Source organism: Giraffa tippelskirchi, chromosome 3, assembly GCF_054371585.1.
Source record: "Giraffa tippelskirchi isolate mGirTip1 chromosome 3, T2T-mGirTip1v1.2.pri, whole genome shotgun sequence".
Taxonomy (NCBI): Eukaryota; Metazoa; Chordata; class Mammalia; order Artiodactyla; family Giraffidae; genus Giraffa; species Giraffa tippelskirchi.
Window position 1 is genome coordinate 187322500 of NC_137277.1, and position 16755 is coordinate 187339254.

At 56.7% G+C, this 16755-nt stretch overlaps 1 protein-coding gene and 1 long non-coding RNA gene across 7 annotated transcripts in view; one reads left to right on the plus strand and one right to left on the minus strand.

Moving 5' to 3' along the window:
• HSPG2 (heparan sulfate proteoglycan 2) overlaps window positions 1–16755 on the plus strand; it is a 107984-nt gene that overhangs the window by 30450 nt on the left and 60779 nt on the right. For 4 of the 6 annotated variants that reach the window (XM_081574587.1, XM_081574590.1, XM_081574593.1 and 1 more), the window contains exons 2-7: window positions 6667–6802; window positions 8355–8399; window positions 14850–14959; window positions 15063–15121; window positions 15430–15590; window positions 16662–16712. In XM_081574587.1, the coding sequence (XP_081430713.1) occupies window positions 6667–6802; window positions 8355–8399; window positions 14850–14959; window positions 15063–15121; window positions 15430–15590; window positions 16662–16712 (562 nt within the window). The remainder of the gene's footprint in view (window positions 1–6666; window positions 6803–8354; window positions 8400–14849; window positions 14960–15062; window positions 15122–15429; window positions 15591–16661; window positions 16713–16755) is intronic. The other 2 variants (XM_081574591.1, XM_081574592.1) reach the window with 1 other exon arrangement.
• On the minus strand, window positions 8318–11552 carry LOC145540306 (uncharacterized). The gene is made up of 4 exons (XR_014078259.1): window positions 11320–11552; window positions 11120–11176; window positions 9199–9368; window positions 8318–8867 (listed from the first exon to the last, which is right to left on the minus strand). It is a non-coding gene; the product is annotated as an uncharacterized LOC145540306 (long non-coding RNA).

Below are 16755 nucleotides of genomic sequence, written 5' to 3' on the forward strand. Positions count from 1 at the left end.
CTCCTTTCCGGCCCGGCGCCCCTCTCAGCCTGCCAGGGGATTAAAGGCCTTTTGGCCTTTGTGTCAGGTCCTCCCGCCCCTGGCAGTTTGCACAACAAACTGCTGCCCTGACAGATTCCTTCCCTTTTGCCGTCTGCTGCCCGGGGACAGGGTACCCAGCGGCCTAGGGGTGGGGCATGGCACCTTGGCCCCTGTGTCCGGGGCTGGGGTTGTAGCAGAATGTGTATGTGGGGGAGAGTGGGGGGATGCTTGTGTGGTGGGGTTCCCGGGGAGCCCACATCCTAGCAGAGTGGAAGGGGGAACTTGTCTGAGTTCGGGGCCCTCGCTGGAGATTTGGGGGAGTTTGGGGGACAGCATCTGCTGGTCCCTCCGCTGTAGATGGGGGAGGGGGCAGAATCTTTGCTGGCAGAAGGCAAGTGGGCAGGCGGTGGCTTGTTTGTCCCCCACCCCCCCCACTGTCTCTGGATTTTGATGGAGTGAGCTCACTCCAGCCCAGATGCCTGGAGCCTTGCCCTGGACGGCTGCAGGCTCCCTGGGGACTATGGTGCTCAGACCTTCCTGCCCAGCTGTGGGGGGGGGTGGAGGGCTCAGCCCCAGGCCTGGACCATGGAGAGAGGGGGTGGGAGGTGGGCTGGCTGTGCAAGACTTGTGAAGAATGTCGCTGGAGAAGCCTGAAGATCCCCCCTACCACCGGTCTTCCAAGAGTCAGCCTCAGAACAGGCAGGCAACTTGAACCCTCAAAGCAAGCTTCCTGCCCAGCCAGGCCCTGCCCAGCTCGCCAGCCCAGGGCGTGGGCAGAGGAGCCAGACGCCTCCCTTCATCCCAGACCTGAAGGTGACCCTACGCCTGAACCCACATCCCACACTCCAGCACATCCCCTGATCACCTCTCAGCTCTTCACCTCACCCTGTACCCCCAGCATGATGCTAATTCTAATGCTTATTGAGCACTTACTGTATACAAGGTACCAGGCAGAGGGCCTTACCTGCTTGATCCCATTTACACAGATGACCCTCTCTGAGCCTCAGTTTCCTCATCTGCAAAATGGAAATAACAGTTGTAAGTTCACAGTCTCTTAATCAAGACCCATGAGGTCAGCCATGTTTTGGAATTCAGAAGTCTCTAAACTCAAGAAAGGTAACATAGAGTGATTCAGCTGTGGTGTGACGTCCTCAGTAGAGTTTGGGGCAATACCCCATACTCAAACACATGACTATTGCTGCAGCAAAACCTATGACTGTTAACCGTACGTGAAGTGAATAAGCTATTCATAGCTTCATGTCGATTTAGGTCAGGACTTGACAGCAAAAGAGCTTGCTATAAACTTATTAAAAAAGAAAAATAACCCCACTGTTGGGTTTCAGAGCTCCTTGGATTTCTCTTATCGCAGATGAGGGATAGGAGTCCCGTAATGCCAGCCACCGCTCCCCACCCCACCCCCCACCCTCCACAGCCGAACCCTGGGTTGCTGTGAAGATTAACTGAGGTGGTACAGGCAGTGTTTAGGACAAGGCCTGACATCAAGAAAGCCCTCAGTGGACAATGACCGTTCTTACTGTCATCTCTTCACCGTCCCACCAGCTTCCTGCTGCTTTGATTTTAGCAGCACCAGAAACTCTTCTTCTATACATGTAACCTCTGCGAGACCCCGTAATTCTCACTTGAAAACTCCTTTTCAAAACCCCACACCTTATATCCTCTATCTGTATCAGAACCTCCCCTGGTGCCCCAAATCTCTGCCTTCAGTATCCCTCTGCTATGGCTTGAGCTTTCACTCCCACACCCTTCCCAGACATCCTTGGCTCCCTCCGTTGGTTGGCATCCTCACCCAGGCCAGGAGAGGAAGGCCCAGCCTTTGTCCCCTGTCCCCCAGGGTCTTTGCGGGGCTTGGACCTGGAGCTCCACGTGTGACCGCATGCTCACGAGAGGGCTGCCTCTGGGGTGGTTGTCTCCCAGAAGTCCTCTGCCTGTTTGATACACCACCTGTCTGGTCTCACCCTGCCTGTGTTCAGGGAGTGCCTGGCCATTGGGGGTGTACCTTGCCCACACCTCCACCACGTGAAATTGTTCCCAGCACTCCAGAATAGTCCTTGGCCGGTATGAGTCAGCTGCCTCCCCCTACACACACACGCACCTTCCCCTCGCCTGCAGAGTCTGGAAAATCCCCCTCTCTGCTTGACTCCTTCCTCTCTGTCCCAGGTCTGCCCTCTGGACCCCTCCTCTCGGGCCCCGCCATCCAGCTCCAATGCCTACCTGAAGTGCTGGGTTCCTCTGGGAGGAAGCAGGGCTCCCTCCAGCCGGAGACAGGCTCAGGGGCAGGAAACCTGGGCTCCGTTTCTGCCTGTGACCTTGGAGCCACTGGCAGCCCTCGCTGGGACCTTAAGCACCTACTGTATGTGTCCAGGCCGCTGCCGGCTCAGGCATCCCTGGGAGCTGGTCCCGTTGGGGATGGAGGCCGGCCAACCTCTTGGCTCTGCCCGCTGCCTTTGCCCTCGCGGCCGGCCTGGAGGCCCAGCTCCAGCCCCACCTCCTTTCCTGGGGAGCAGGGGCTGGGGGTAGGGCATTCTGAGGTCCTGGCTCTAAGCCTGCCAGCAGTGGGGTCCATTCACACCAGCTCATGCATCTCGGGGTCACTGTCAGGTCAAGTGACACTGCGGCCAAGGAGATGCTCTGTAAACTGTGAACCGCAGTGTGACTGAGAGGCTTCGCGGGAGTCCTCTCAGTGACTTCAGGGGGTCCGCCTCCTCCCCAGCCTCGGCTGCGGAGGTGGTGTGGCACAGTGGTGAGGGCTTAGGTGTTGGAGCTAGACCACCAGGGTTCAGATCCCAACTCTGCCCTGTTCCTGACTCTGCGCACATTTCCCCATCTTTACGGTGGGGCTACCTGACCCCTAACCTGGGTTAACACCTACAGAATCCTTAGAGTGCCTGGTGCATAGAAAGTGCTCAGTAAATGCTGGTTCTTTTTATTCCCCATGTAGACCCTGGACTTTCCAGGTCTGAATCCAAATTCCCTTCGATGATCAAGTATCAGACTCTTTGGGTCTCTTTCTGGAAGCTTCTTTCCGGTCTGGCGGCATCTCTCTTTCCAGATGTGAAATACAGCTGCTAGAATCTTTTGATCTTCAGCTTTTTGCAAGTGAGGTCTCTGCTCTTGCTGGCTTGTCCCTTGCTGCAGGCCCTTATCTGACCCCAAAGCCTTAGACTGTGGGGTAGGGGCTGCAAGCAGGGGCAAGCTGGCATGCGATGAGCCCATTCCCTTGGTTCCCTGGGGTGGAGGGGGCTCCGGTCCAGGGCCCGACATGCTCTGGATTCTCCCCTCTCACTGCAGATGTGTGTTCCCAACATTTTTTCCAAGATGAATCTCATGTTGCTATTTCCTGTCCAGTCCCAAGCCCTGGTGGCCTCTCCCTCCCTGCAAAAAAGCCCTGGACCTTGCTCACCACCAGGGTTTTCCTTTCCAGACAGTAGCCTGGTGTGTGTGGGGTGCCAGGAATCTCTGTGCCCCAGGTATGCCATCCACAGCCTTGTTTGCATGGGGAGGGGGAAGGCTGGCAGTGATACAAAGAGAGTCCTCCCCAGCTGGGGAGGATCTTGCCCTGCTAGCCTCCTCTGCCCAGAGTCAGTGCCCCTGCACCAGCCCTAGCCTCGCACTCCCCTTAGGTCCATCAGGGCCTGTGTAGGACCCACTCAAGGGGTAGGGAACATTGCTCTCTACCCCTAGCCAGGAGAGGAGGGAGAACCCCTGATGTTGGACCAGTCTTATGGTTCTTAACCAGTGAGTGTCAGAATGCCTGCGCAGGCATGACATTAACCCTCCCACCTGGGGTGGGGAGATGACTCAGTGTCTCTGAGGAAGAGCCCAGGAATCTATTTCTCACCAGCTCCTGGAGATTCTAAAACTTATTCCTGGATGCAGACCTCATGGGCACAGCCCAGAAGTCCATTGGCCACCCAGGGCAGGAATGGGCACTTGACCAAAGGGAGAGGGAGGGGAGAGAAGGAACAGGAGGAGGAATTTGCCCCTGGGTTGGGAGGGGAAGGGGCTTAAGACTATAGCAGAGGATAGACGTGGGCAGTGCAGACCTTCCATGAGGCTTGGTAGCACCGCCAAAACAAAGATGACCAAAGGAGGGAGATACATACAGACTGCACGGGGCTGAGTGGTACCTTCAGAGCAAAGTCATGCTCAGGAAGCAGCTGGAATTAATAGGTGATGACACTTTTGTCCATTCGTTCAAGTGCCCATTGAACGTGGCATGCTGAGAAGGCAGAGGTGAGCTCATCAGAGTCCCTGCTCTCAAGGAGCTGTCATTCCAATGCAGGTACAGCCATTCCACTGGGAGCCCCGGAGAGTCCAGAACCAGCCTGGGGGCAGAGGTGGCTGGAAAGGGCAAGGAGTCATAACTACTCCTCCCAGAGGAGAGTTTCTTTTGAGTCATCTTTATTGAGGTATAAATTACAGGCAATAAAACATACCAATTTTAAGTGTGCAGTTCAGTAATGGGAATGAGATGTATTGATTTTATACCCAGGGGACCGTTACTCCAAAAGATTTCCTGTGTCCCTTCCTGGCTAGCCCCACCCCACCCCACCCCTGGTCCCAGGCAGCCACCCATCTTTCTGTCATTATAGGTTAGACTTATCTCCCTGCCCCCGGAGTTCCATAGAAGTGGAATCATATAGTATGGTGTTTTCTCGGCCTGCCTTCTTTCACTCAGCACAAAGTGTTTGAGATTCACCCGTTTCCAGGCCTATCGGAACGTGTTCTGTTTCACGACTGAGTAGTCAGAGGAGGTGGTGGTGTTTAGCTGAGTTTCGGAGGATGGATGGGAGTTAGCCAGATAGACAAAAGGAGGAAGGGCATTCCAGCAGAGGGACCAGCATGAGAAAAGGCCAGAGGCTCCAGGGACGTGGTCTGTGTGAAGGAGAGGGACTGACTGTCTGGTTTTTTCCTTCTCCTTGGGTGTCTCTCCTTGTCTAGCCAGTGAGGGCTGGGTTTGGTTTTTACAAGGGAGCCTATTTCCTTCTGGTCGGGCTGGGCTCCCCAGATAGGGCTGAAGCCAACATAGGGCCTGAGACACTCGTGCCAGGCCGTCTGGAACTGGACGTGTGGACCCGTGCACTCTTGTGCTTGGAGACACTGCGGTTCCCTTAGGCTCCGCTCAGTTTGTTTTCCTCACCGTTATCTTGTAAAGCTCCTTTGGAAACACCTCAGTCTGGTCTTGGGGCTTCCCGGGTGGCGCAGTGGTAAAGAATCCACCTGCCAATGCAGGAAATGCGGGTTCGATTGCCGGGTCAGGAAGATCCGCTGGAGAAGGGAATGGCTACCCACTCCAGTATTCTTGCCTGGAAATTTCCATGCACAGAGGAGCCTGGTGGGCTATATAGTCCATGGGGTTGCAAAGGGTCAGACACAAATGAGAACTGAGCGCGTGCACACACACACATACACACACACACACACACACACACTTAATATTGTCTAAAGGGAAAGAGACTTTCGCTGCCCACACCCACCCCTGAGGAAGGCAGGGGTCACAGCCGCTGGGGCCCTTCTGCACCGGCCTGCAGGGTACAGGGTCTGAGCCGCCCCTGTGTTGAACTGACCTGCAGCTTGTGCTGGGCTTAGCGCCACCCGAGGTCACGTGGAGTTGACACCGTGGTGAGCTGCCCCCTTTCAGCCCAGCTGCTGGGCTCCACCCCCGCCCCTGGGTGCACAGATGAGCCAGTCAGTGTGGCCACGAGTGCCAGAGCTCATCCCCAACGTGGCTGGAATGTGTCCCCTGTGGCCTGGAGACTCGGAGGCCAGACTGAGGCAGAAACAAGTGGCCAAGATGACTGGGGCGGGGGTGGGGGGGAGCGCCGCTGCTGGAGACCGCAGCTTCGGGTGACCCCCCCCTCCATCTCTGCTGGTCTCCCATTCGTGCTGGCCCTGACGCCCTGTCACTTGCCCACACCCCTCATCTGCACCGGCCCCGGTCACCCTGTACCTGCCTGTGTCTCCCGGCCCCCTAACTCGTGTCCTGGATATCACTTGCCTTCTCCCGAGGGAAGAAGAGTCGTCACTTACCAAAGCAGTTTTAAGTATATTGTTGGGACTTCCCCGGTGGTCCAGTGGCTAGGACTCTGTGCTTCCACTGCAGGGGGCTCAGGTTTGATCCCTGGTGGAGGAATTTGGCTCAGATGGTAAAGCGTCTGTCTGCAATGCGGGAGACCCGGGTTTGATCCCTGGGTGGGGAAGATCTCCTGGAGAAGGAAATGGCAACCGACACCAGTATTCTTGCCTAGAAAAGCCCGTGGATGGAGGAGCCTGATAGGCTACAGTCCATGGGGTCGCAAAGAGTTGGATACAACTGAGCGACTTCACTTTCACTTTCGAGGAGCTGAGATCCCGCAAGCCACGCAGTGTGGCCACAAAAGAAAGAAAAAAAAGTATAAGTTTACTATTTGTTTATTTGAGGATTTATTCAGTGGCTAATGGATTTGGGGAAACTGAGTCAAAATCACTGATGTAGCCTCAGTCTGACTGTCTTTGCCAAACCACATCTGACTTGACCACTGGAGGGCCTTGGGGTGGGACTGTGGGTCCCCCTTTGAGAAGAGGGACCCCGGGCGTGGCACAAATTGGAGAGTTTGACACAAATGCTTGTGTGGTGTCCCACAGGTGACCCACGGGCTGAGGGCGTACGATGGCTTGTCCCTGCCGGAGGACGCAGAAACGGTCAGAGCCGGCCGGGCTGGCTGGAGCTACTCAGACCTTTCTGATGACGAGGACTTCCTGGCTGATGAGGCCTCCGGAGGTGAGCAGGGCGTTCTGGTGGCTGGGAGTGGAGGGGGACAGGGTGGAGTTTGGACGCTTCCCAGTGGTCCTGAAAGAGGCCCCAAGATACTTGCCCAAGGTGGCCCCTCTAGAGATGGACTAAGAAAGATAGGGAAGCAACCTCAGTGTCCATCAGCAGATGACAGGATGAAGAAGATATGGTACCTATGGCGATGGAATACTATTAAGCCATTAAAAAAAAATGAAATTTTGCTCTTTGTGGCAACATGGATGGACTTGGAGGGCATTGTGCTAAGTGGAATAAGTCAGTTGGAGAAAGAAAGATACCGTATGATATCACTTATATGTGGAGTCTAAAAAATACAACAAACCAGTGAGTGTAGCAAAAAAGAAACAGACTCACAGATGTAGAGAACCAGCTAGTGTTACCAGTGGGTGTGGGGAAGGGGAGAAGGGGCGATATAAGGGTAGGAGAATAAAAGGTGCAAACTGTTAGACATAAAGTAAGCTACAAGGGTATATTGGACCACATGAGATATAGCCGGTATCTTACAAGAACTGTAAGTAGAGTATAACCTTTCAAACCTGTGAATTATAGGAGTTCCCCAGCGGTTTGGTGGTTAGGACTTGGTGCTTTCACTGCCAGGGCCTGGGTTCAAACCCTGGTCAGGGAACTGAGATCCTGCAGCACACGCACACACACACACCCCCCCCAAAATATTGTGAATCACTATACTGTATACCAGTAAACTGTATAATACAGTACAGCAACAACTTCAATTTTTTAAAAAAATTTAGGAAAAAAAGAAATGGGCTAAGAGCTGTGTGCATCCTGAGCCCTGGTCCCAGTGGGCCCAGGACCCTTCGCTGACGCCTGTGTGATCCCAGGCTGGTGGCTGCTTCTCCTCAGGGCCCAGGATAAGCTGGACTTAGGGGGGAGGTGGTGGGCAGTGCACAGCAGAGGGTGATTATGGCCCCTGAGACCCTACCTGCTCCACTTCCTCCAGTCCTCACCTAGAGGCAGGTCTGACCTGGCCCCGCCCACTCCATCCAGCCTGGACCACACCCTCTCTGGTGGCGGCTTCCTGCAGTTTTTACAGGCAGCCCTCCCTAGGTGTGGAGAGGAGACTACAGATGTGTTTTATTTCATGTCGGGCTTCCCTGGTGGCTCAGCTGGTAAAGAAGCTGCCTGCAATGCGGGAGACCTGGCCTCGATCCCTGGGTCGGGAAGATCCCCTGGAGGAGGGACAGGCTACCCACTCCAGTATTCTGGCCTGGAGAATTCCATGGGAGAATTCCAAAGAGTCGGACACAACTGAGTGACTTTCACTTTCGCTTTTTATGCCGGGCCGCATGGGCTGTCGGATCTCAGTTCCCCACCCAGGGATGGAACCTGAGTTCCCTGCATTAGCAGCACACAGTCTTAACCACTGGACCACCAGGGAAGTCCCAGCAGCTATGTTTTCATGATCTTCCCCACTGTGTACTGGGGGCCCAGAGCCGCACCTGACACCCAGTAGGTACTCAACAAAGATTGGTTGTTGCTGAAAAAGTCTTTATTCTGCTTGTAGACGGCGTGGGCAGTGGTGACCTGGGCAGCGGGGACTTCCAGATGGGTAAGTATCTCGGGACAGCACACAGGCCCCCAGCCTGCCCCCTGGGGAATCCCCAGAGCAGGTCTTCCCAGCCCCAGAGGCTCCATCTCCTGGGCTGAGGGCCTTGAGGCCTCCTTGCACCTGCCATGGGGGCGGTCTCATCCCCACCGAGTGACAGCTATGTGCCTTGATTGGCCGGGCCCTACGAGGTTGGGGGTGTCCGGGTTCTCTGCCTGCCTGTGTTGGGAAATGCCCAGTTCCGATGGGACTGAAAGTCAGCCACACAGCATCCAAAGCCAGAATCTCACCTCCCAGGGCGACTCAGGTGTGGAGGCCTTCCCCAGAGGCCTCCTTGGGGTGACCGATGCAGAGCTGGGTGGGGATGGGCAGACCGAGGGGCTCTGTGGCTCAGGCATTCGGATAGGCCAGGATCCGGGCCTGGGAGGGAACCTGCCTTAGGTCGGGTCACCTGCTGGGAGGCCGGGGTTCCTGGGTTGCAGGGAAAGAGGGCTGGCTTCACAGTGGGGAAGGAATCAGGCCTCGGTCAGCTGCCCACTCTGCCAGCACCCCACATGCACGGCCAGAGCAGGAACTGGCTCAGAGTCTCTGTTTTCCTCCACCTGGGATTCTGGGCAGAGAAGGACTGAGCTGGGACAAGACCCAGGGGGACCGGATGGTTCCTGCTGCCTTCCCCGGGAGTGCCTGGGCACAGGGTGACCGGGGCCAAGGATGGAGCTCAGCTCGGAGTCGCCGCTGGGCGGCCCTGCTGCGTCCCCAGCGCGGCCCACCCCAGCGGGCTGGGAGGAGTCTGGGGTGGTACCTCGGGGCCGCCAGTGTTGGAGGGTGGGGTGTCCTCACTGGGCCAGTACAGACCGGAGGGTTGGCCCCTGGGTGGTGCGGTCCTGCCCGTGACCTCCCAGCACCTGAAACTCAGACCCCGTCTGAAGCTGCTCCCCACGTCCGTGTCTGCAGGACTACAGCTGTTGGGATCTGGGTGGGGCCGGAGTGTGGGTGTCAGACGGGCCCCAGGCACACAAGGCACCCCTAGAATGACCTGTGCTGATACATCCCTGGAGCTGCCTCCTGCCAAGCCTGCCTGCTAGGACCCTGGTCCCGTCCACCCTGTTCCTTCAGAAATATCCAGGACCCCCTCCCACGAGGCTGCTTTGAGTGGGCCTTGCTAGCCCTCCTGCTCCCCTGAGAAGCTACAAGGGCAGGAGAAGGCAAAGATGGGGGCAGGGTGAGCGAGAGGAGGCAGCGGGGAGGGCCCAAGGGCAGGGCAGGAGCCTCTCCTGGCGAGTGGGGCTCATCTACAGGAAGGTGTGGGGACTTAGGCCCTCCAGGCCCCAACGTGGGCTCCAGCCTGCTGCCCTTGGGGCAGGTCCAGGCAGCTGGGCGGAATCTTAGCCCGAGAGGCCGCAGATAAGTCTCCCTGACTCCCAGGGTCTGTGGGCCTGCTTCAGCCTTGCCCAAGGGCAGTTCCCTCCTTCCCCCGGTAAGCGAGGGCTGTCCTGACCATAAGCTGACCCACTCCTGGACCACGGAGCATCTGAGATGCCTCCTCCCTCTCCTCTTCCCTCGGGCAGGGTTGTGGCTCCCCTAGGCTTTGTACCAGCCCCATACCCACCCCCCACCCAAACCCCTGAATGCCAGTACCCACCCCGGACGGCCCCTAGCTCTGCCTCCCCTCGCCCAGCTCCCCTCACCCCGTTGCTTCCCGTCTTCCGACGGCCTCTTTGTCTCTCCGGCTCTCGTCCATCTGCGACAGCCTGTCTGCGTGTCTCTCCCGCGCCCTCCCTGCCCTGCCTTGGGCTGTGTCCTTCCCGCTGTCTGTGTGTCTGTCTCATCCGCACCTCGTCCCCTGTCTCCGGCTTTTCCTCCCTCTGTCTGTTGGACACGCCATCTCCGCGTCCATGTCTCCGTCTTTCCCTCCCTGCATTCCGCCTTCGTCTCATCTTTTCTCTTCTTCTCCCCACCACGCTCTCTCTGCGTCTCTGTATCAATCATGTCTCTGTATCGGTCGCGTCTCTGACCCCATCTCTCTGTGTCCGTTTCACCTCTCTCTGTTTTCTGTCTCCATCTCTGTGTCTCTGTCATCTCTGCCTCTGTCTCTCCCATGGTCTCTCCCCCTCCCTGTGTCTCTGCCCCCTCCTCACCTCCTTCTCTGCTGCTCCGCTCTGCAGGCCCCGGGGACCCCCCCCACTGCCCAGGGACCCCCTCCCATGGCTGGTGTGATGACCAGGAGTCTCCTCTGGCCACGGGGACTCGCTTCCCTTCTCTGCCCCGCCCGCCTCTCTCCCATCTCGTCCGCTGCCTCCTTTCTCCTGGGTCCTCTTTTCCTCCCCAGCCTGCCCTTTGTCCCACTCGAGACCCTGCGCTCCCTGCAGAGTCTGGGGCCAGGCTCGCCCGCCACCCCACCCCACCCATCTGCTCCCCTGGCCCTTCCCCATCAGGGCGCACGATCTACGCTCATGGCTTAGCGGTCCGGGCCCCTGGTATTCTCCCCTGGGATGCTGGTTAGGCAGAGTGGGTACAATGACCCCTCAGGGCGAAAGCCCTGGAGTCTGGAGATGACTTGGATCCACCTCAGGCCTGGCCAATCCCGGGCCCACCCAGGGAACCCTGATGGACTAGGCTGGCAGTCCGGAGCCCCAGCGTGTGGAGAGGAATTCTGCTGAACAGGGACTGGGTATCGAGAGTTTGTGGGGTGGGCAGCTCCAGGCCCTGGGGGTGGTCCCTACCTCCGCCTGGGGTGCCAGGCTTCTCTGGGCCTTCCGCCCCTCCAGGCTCGAGCTGAGCTGTCCAGATGGGGTCAGATGAGGGCCAACACGGAGACAGCTGGCCAGGGCAGGCCCCCCACCGGAGAGCACTCCCATACCCGGCCACCCCCAGCAGCCCCCTTGGCCCAGGTGGTCGGTTCCTGGAGCAGATGCGGCCTCACCTTGTGCCCAGGCCCTCCGATACCTGTGCCAGGGAGGGCGCTCACCCCGACCTTGCCCCTGGTCTGGGAGGAGGCAGGGGTGGGGGCAGGCTGGAGGGTCCGTGCCCTTCCCAGGCCCTGGGAGAAAAGGGCTTTTGTGGAGCCAAGCCCCCTCCCCCTCCGCCCCCCACCCGGCAGTGGGCACATTCCTGGGCAGAGGCCTGGCCTCCTCGGCCCGCGCTGGGCCGTGGGGCGGAGGCCAGAGGCCAGGGTGGGGACTCTCAATGGGCCTCTGTGCCAGCTCACAAGAGGCCTCTGTGGCTGAGCTCACGGCCCTCACGCTCCAGCCCATGGGGCCCCGCCTGCCCGGCCCCCAGCAGCCCAGCCCAGCCCAGCCCAGTCCCCCTGGTCCAGCGGGGGCCGCGCTGCCCTCACGGGCACCCTCCCTTGCGGACACCCCGGCCATGCTTGCTGTCACGTGGCTGCCATCCCCGTTCCCTGGGGGCTTGTTCAGTGAGCTGCCGAGGTGGGGGGGTTCCTGGCGCAGAGTGGGATCTGCACCCGTGGGCCTGAGAGACAGAGTAAAGGTGCAGGAGGACGGGCCCAGCTCTGCCGCCCGCCTGCGGGTCATCTGTCACTTGTCTGGGCCCCCTTCTGCCTCAGGGGCTCCACAGCTGCAGCTCCTCCTGCCTGGAATCCTCTTCTCCCAGCCGCCCCCGGCACCTCGCTCTCTGCCTCTGAGCATCCCCTGGGAGGGGAGGGCTGCTGGCCGCCCTCGGAGAATAGCAACCCTACCCCACCCCAGTGTGCCCACTCCCCCCACCCTTGTTTTTTTTCTCCCCATCCTCTGGAGAAGGAAATGGCAACCCACTCCAGCACTCCTGCCTGGAGAATCCCATGGATGGAGGAGCCTGGTAGGCTATAGTCCATGGGGTCACAAGGAGTCGGACACGACTGAGCGACTTCACTCACTCATTCCATAGTCCAGATATTCCTCGCCCATGTGTTTTATTTCCTTTCTTCTCCCCCTCGAAAGTGATCTCTATGGGGACAGAAATTCTCGCTTATGAAGTTCACTGCTATATCCCCTACCCCTAGAACATGCCTAGCTTATTCAGTTCAGTTCAGTCGCTCAGTCATGTCCAACTCTTTGCAACCCCATGGACTGGAGCACACCAGGCCTCCCTATCCATCACCAACTCCCAGAGTTTACCCGAACTCATGCCCATTAAGTCGGTGATGCCATCCAACCATTTCATCCTCTGTCGTCCCGTTCTCCTCCTTCCTTCAATCTTTCCCAGCATCAGGGTCTTTTCCAATGAGTCAGTTCTTCGCATCAGGTGGCCAAAGTATTGGCCTAGCTTATTAAAGACCTTCAATACAGATCCAATAAAGCCATGATTGCCTCTCTCAGATGGGAAGAAATAAAACCAAGTCCATTCTTTCGGTTTGTCTTAAAGACCAGAGATAATCCAGCTAACCCTTGCTGCCCCTAGTGTGTGCCAGATACTGTTATAAGCATTTTATATTCCTCATCTTATTTTATCCTCACAACAGCCCTCTGGGGTGGACACTATGCTTGTCCCTGTTTTACAGATGAGGAAACCAAGGCTCAGGGAGATTAAGTAACTTTCTTAAGGTCACAGGGCAGTTTTCAATTATTTTAATTATAAGTGGCAATTTTGCTCAGGGACTGAGCTTTTAAGCACTAAGCTATACGGCCTCTTCTATAGTAATAGTTCAGATTATATTGCTTCTATTATGTGCCACGCTCTCATCGAAGCACTGTGTGTGTGTGTGTTTGTGTGTACACACATGTATGCTCCATTTACAACTCATATTTAAAACTTCTGTTATGAACTCATGAACATGATGAGATTTAATGTGCATTAAAATGTATATAGTAGTTGCTCAGTAAACAGTAGTTGTAAGTGTGTGCTCACACAAATCTGCTGTGAATTTATTCAGCCATCACATATTCAGTTCAGTTCAGTTGCTCAGTCGTGTCCGACTCTTTGCGACCCCATGAATTGCAGCACGCCAGGCCTCTCTGTCCATCACCAACTCCCAGAGTCTACCCAAACCCATGTCCATCGAGTCAGTGATGCTATCCAACCATCTCATCCTCTGTTGTCCCCTTCTCCTCCCCCCCCAATCCTACCCAGCATTAGGGTCTTTTCCAATGAGTCAACCCTTCGCATGAGGTGCCCAAAGTATTGGAGTTTCAGCTTCAACATCAGTCCTTCCAATGAACACCCAGGATTGATCTCTTTTAGGATGGATTGATTGGATCTCCTTGCAGTCCAAGGGACTCTAAGAGTCTTCTCCAACACCACATTTCAAAAGCATCAATTCTGCGGCGCTCAGCTTTCTTCACCATCCAACTCTCACATCCATACATGACCACTGGAAAAACCATAGCCTTGACTAGACGGACTTTTGTTGGCAAAGTAACGTCTCTGCTTTTAAATATCACACATTAGGCACCTACGGTGTGTCAGGCCCTATGCAGGCACTGGGGGTACCAGGGTAAATGATATCTGAGATTTCCCCCCATGAAGTTTATCGTCTAGCAGTAGAGGGAAAGATGACAACATCTTCTGATTGCCTAGTCCTTGCTCCTTGCCGAGGGCTGCATCTTTGTACACAGGGAGGTGGCCTTGTAAGCATGCAATCATTTATTCCCTGCTGCAACCCAGTGCAGTAAATGTAATTAATATCTGCATTTGACCAAAAAGGAAACAAGAGTTCAGAGAGGTGAGGTCCATGCCTGAGCTGTGGCTGACCTCAGAACCCACGATCTTTATGATGGTGCTCTGTAGGCCCTGTGTAACCGTGTAGGAGCTATGCCACTTTGGGGGTAGAAGGTACTCTGATGGGAGAAACCAAGTGGCTGGAGGACTCCGGAGGAGGGGTCTCTATCAGCGAGAGTTGGGAAAGGAAGGCAGTTCAGGCAGTCTTCTTGGAGGAGGTGACGGCTGAACTAAGCCCTGAAGGATGAGTAGGCACTGGCGTGAGTTGGGAGTGGAAGGAGGACAAACATGTCACAGTCACTTTCGAGTAATTTCTGTACCAATAAAAAGCTGGAGGTGGGGGTGGCGGGAATTCCCTTGCGGTCCAGTGGTTAGGACTCTGCACTTTCACTTCTGAGGCCCTGGTTTGATCCCTAGTTTGGGAACTAATATCCCACAAGCAGTGTGGTGCAACCAAAGAAAAAAATATTTCTCTGCCAGGCCACCTCCTCTGGAGTGTCCCCCTTCTCACTCAGCCTTCCTCTGAGCCAGGGGAGGCCTCCTCTTCTGCACCATCACGTGGGATCTGGATTGGGCCATTTTCTCTGTTAGTTAAGCCCTTTGCTCAAGTGCGAGGCCTGGGTTTTGAGCCATGGGCAGTGCTGGGCACAGCTGTGGGCACACAAGTGTTGCCCTCAGCTGGAGGCCCCCAGGGACCATCTTCCCATCTCCACCCACTGGCCCAGCTGCCTGAGGCCCCCGCCTGCTGGGCCGGGCCCCTCACAGTGACGGCCCCCAACCCCCAACTCCTTTTTGCAGTTTATTTCCGAGCCCTGGTAAATTTCACTCGCTCCATTGACTATAGCCCTCAGCTGGAGGATGCAGGCTCCAAGGAGTTCCGAGAAGTGTCGGAGGCTGTGGTAGACACGGTGAGGTGAAGGGGCTTTGGGGGGGGCTCCCCAAGTGTGGCGGGGCAGGACTGAAGGTGGGGTGAAGGGATCCGGAGGCTGACGGTGCCGTGTCCCTCTCCAGCTGGAGTCAGAGTACCTGAAGATTCCTGGAGACCAGGTCGTCAGCGTGGTGTTCATCAAGTGAGAGGGGGCCCCTGGGGGGGTGGGAAGCTGGTGTGGGGCGGACAAGGACGGGGAGGAGCCCCTGTGACAGGTGGGGAGCAGGAGGGGCCCCAGGGGCAGCCCCACTATTGGTGGAAATTTGAAAACTGTTGGGGGGGCCGTTGGGACCTTCACTTGCCCTGCAGGGGGTGCAGGCTGTCCAGGAGCAGGGGCGGCGGGGGGGGGGGGTTGAGATCAGGCCTGAGCGTCGATCAGGGGGCCGGGGCAGGAGCTGAGACCACAGGCGTCTTCCTCCCACTTCCGCCCCGCCCCACCCCCACCCCCAGGGAGCTGGACGGCTGGGTCTTCGTGGAGCTGGATGTGGGCTCGGAAGGGAATGCCGACGGGGCTCAGATTCAGGAGGTGCTGCATGGCATCATCTCCAGCGGCTCCATCGCCTCCTACATCACCTCTCCCCAGGGATTCCAGTTCCGACGCCTGGGCACAGGTGAGCCCATCCTGGAGCCACGGGCGACCCCCTCTGGTTTCTCAGACTTCGGTGTCCCCACCATGGGCTCTCCTAGTTTGGCCTTGCACACCGGTAGGGACGGGGAGCTCACCACCTTATGAGTCTTCCCCGTCAATCGTTGTGCAATCTCATCTCCGGTTGAGCAACATCCGTTCCCTCCAGCAGGTACCCGTGAGACCTGGTTTCTGCTTTTCTCTCTATTAACCTCTCTACATTGACAATAGGTAGTAAATTCCTTTCTTCACACGGTGCTTTCGGGTCCAAAATACTTTTCGATTTAATCACCAACAATTACTCACTGGGCACTGACTGTATGCCCGCCACTCCCATTCAGACTTCCCAGTAATTCCTATGATGTGGATATTATTTCTCCTGTTTTAGAGACAAGGGCCCTGAGGCCCAGTGAGGGAAAAATGGTTGCTCCAAATCCACATACACAGAGAGTGCAAAAGCCAGGATGCAAAGCAAACTCTGTGTTTGTGCTGGTCCTGCCAGAACCTGTGAGAAGCACAGCTCAGAGACAACAGGAAAATTGCCCCAGGCACACAGCTGTTAGATGCACAGCTTTGTACCTTTGAACCTTCTGTGGGGCCCAGCTTTCTTTTCATTGCACCCTCTGACTCAGGTTCCAACTCCTGGAGTGTTTCCTTCTCTGAGCCAAACAGTCCCAGGTCATTCCTCATGGGCTGGGAGTTCCCAGCCCAGTCGGCATCTCAGTACTCTTTCTGGGACACGTCATCCTCCTCCCCGACCAAGTGGGAACCAGAACTGAACAACCTCCACCCCTACCATGGTGTGACCCCTTCAGAAAGAAACATGGTGAAACCATCACCTCCCTTGTTCTGCACATCACACCTCAGTTAATGTGCCCAAAGATCAGGTTTGTTCCTTGGCATCCCTAGGCCCAGATCAAGATTTCTGAGGGTCTAGTCCTCTTCTCCCCACTTTTCAATGAGTCCTTCTGGCTAGGGAGGGTAGGATGGGGCTGGCTCAGCCCTGCAGCCCCCAGCTCCCAGGTGGGACGGCTACTGATCACACCTTCCTTTCCAGCACAGACACCCCCGCCCCCCCCGGCCGCTGTGGCGGCCGCAGTGACACCAGGTGAGAATGTAAGCCAGACCCAGGCCAAGCTGGGGCACTAGAG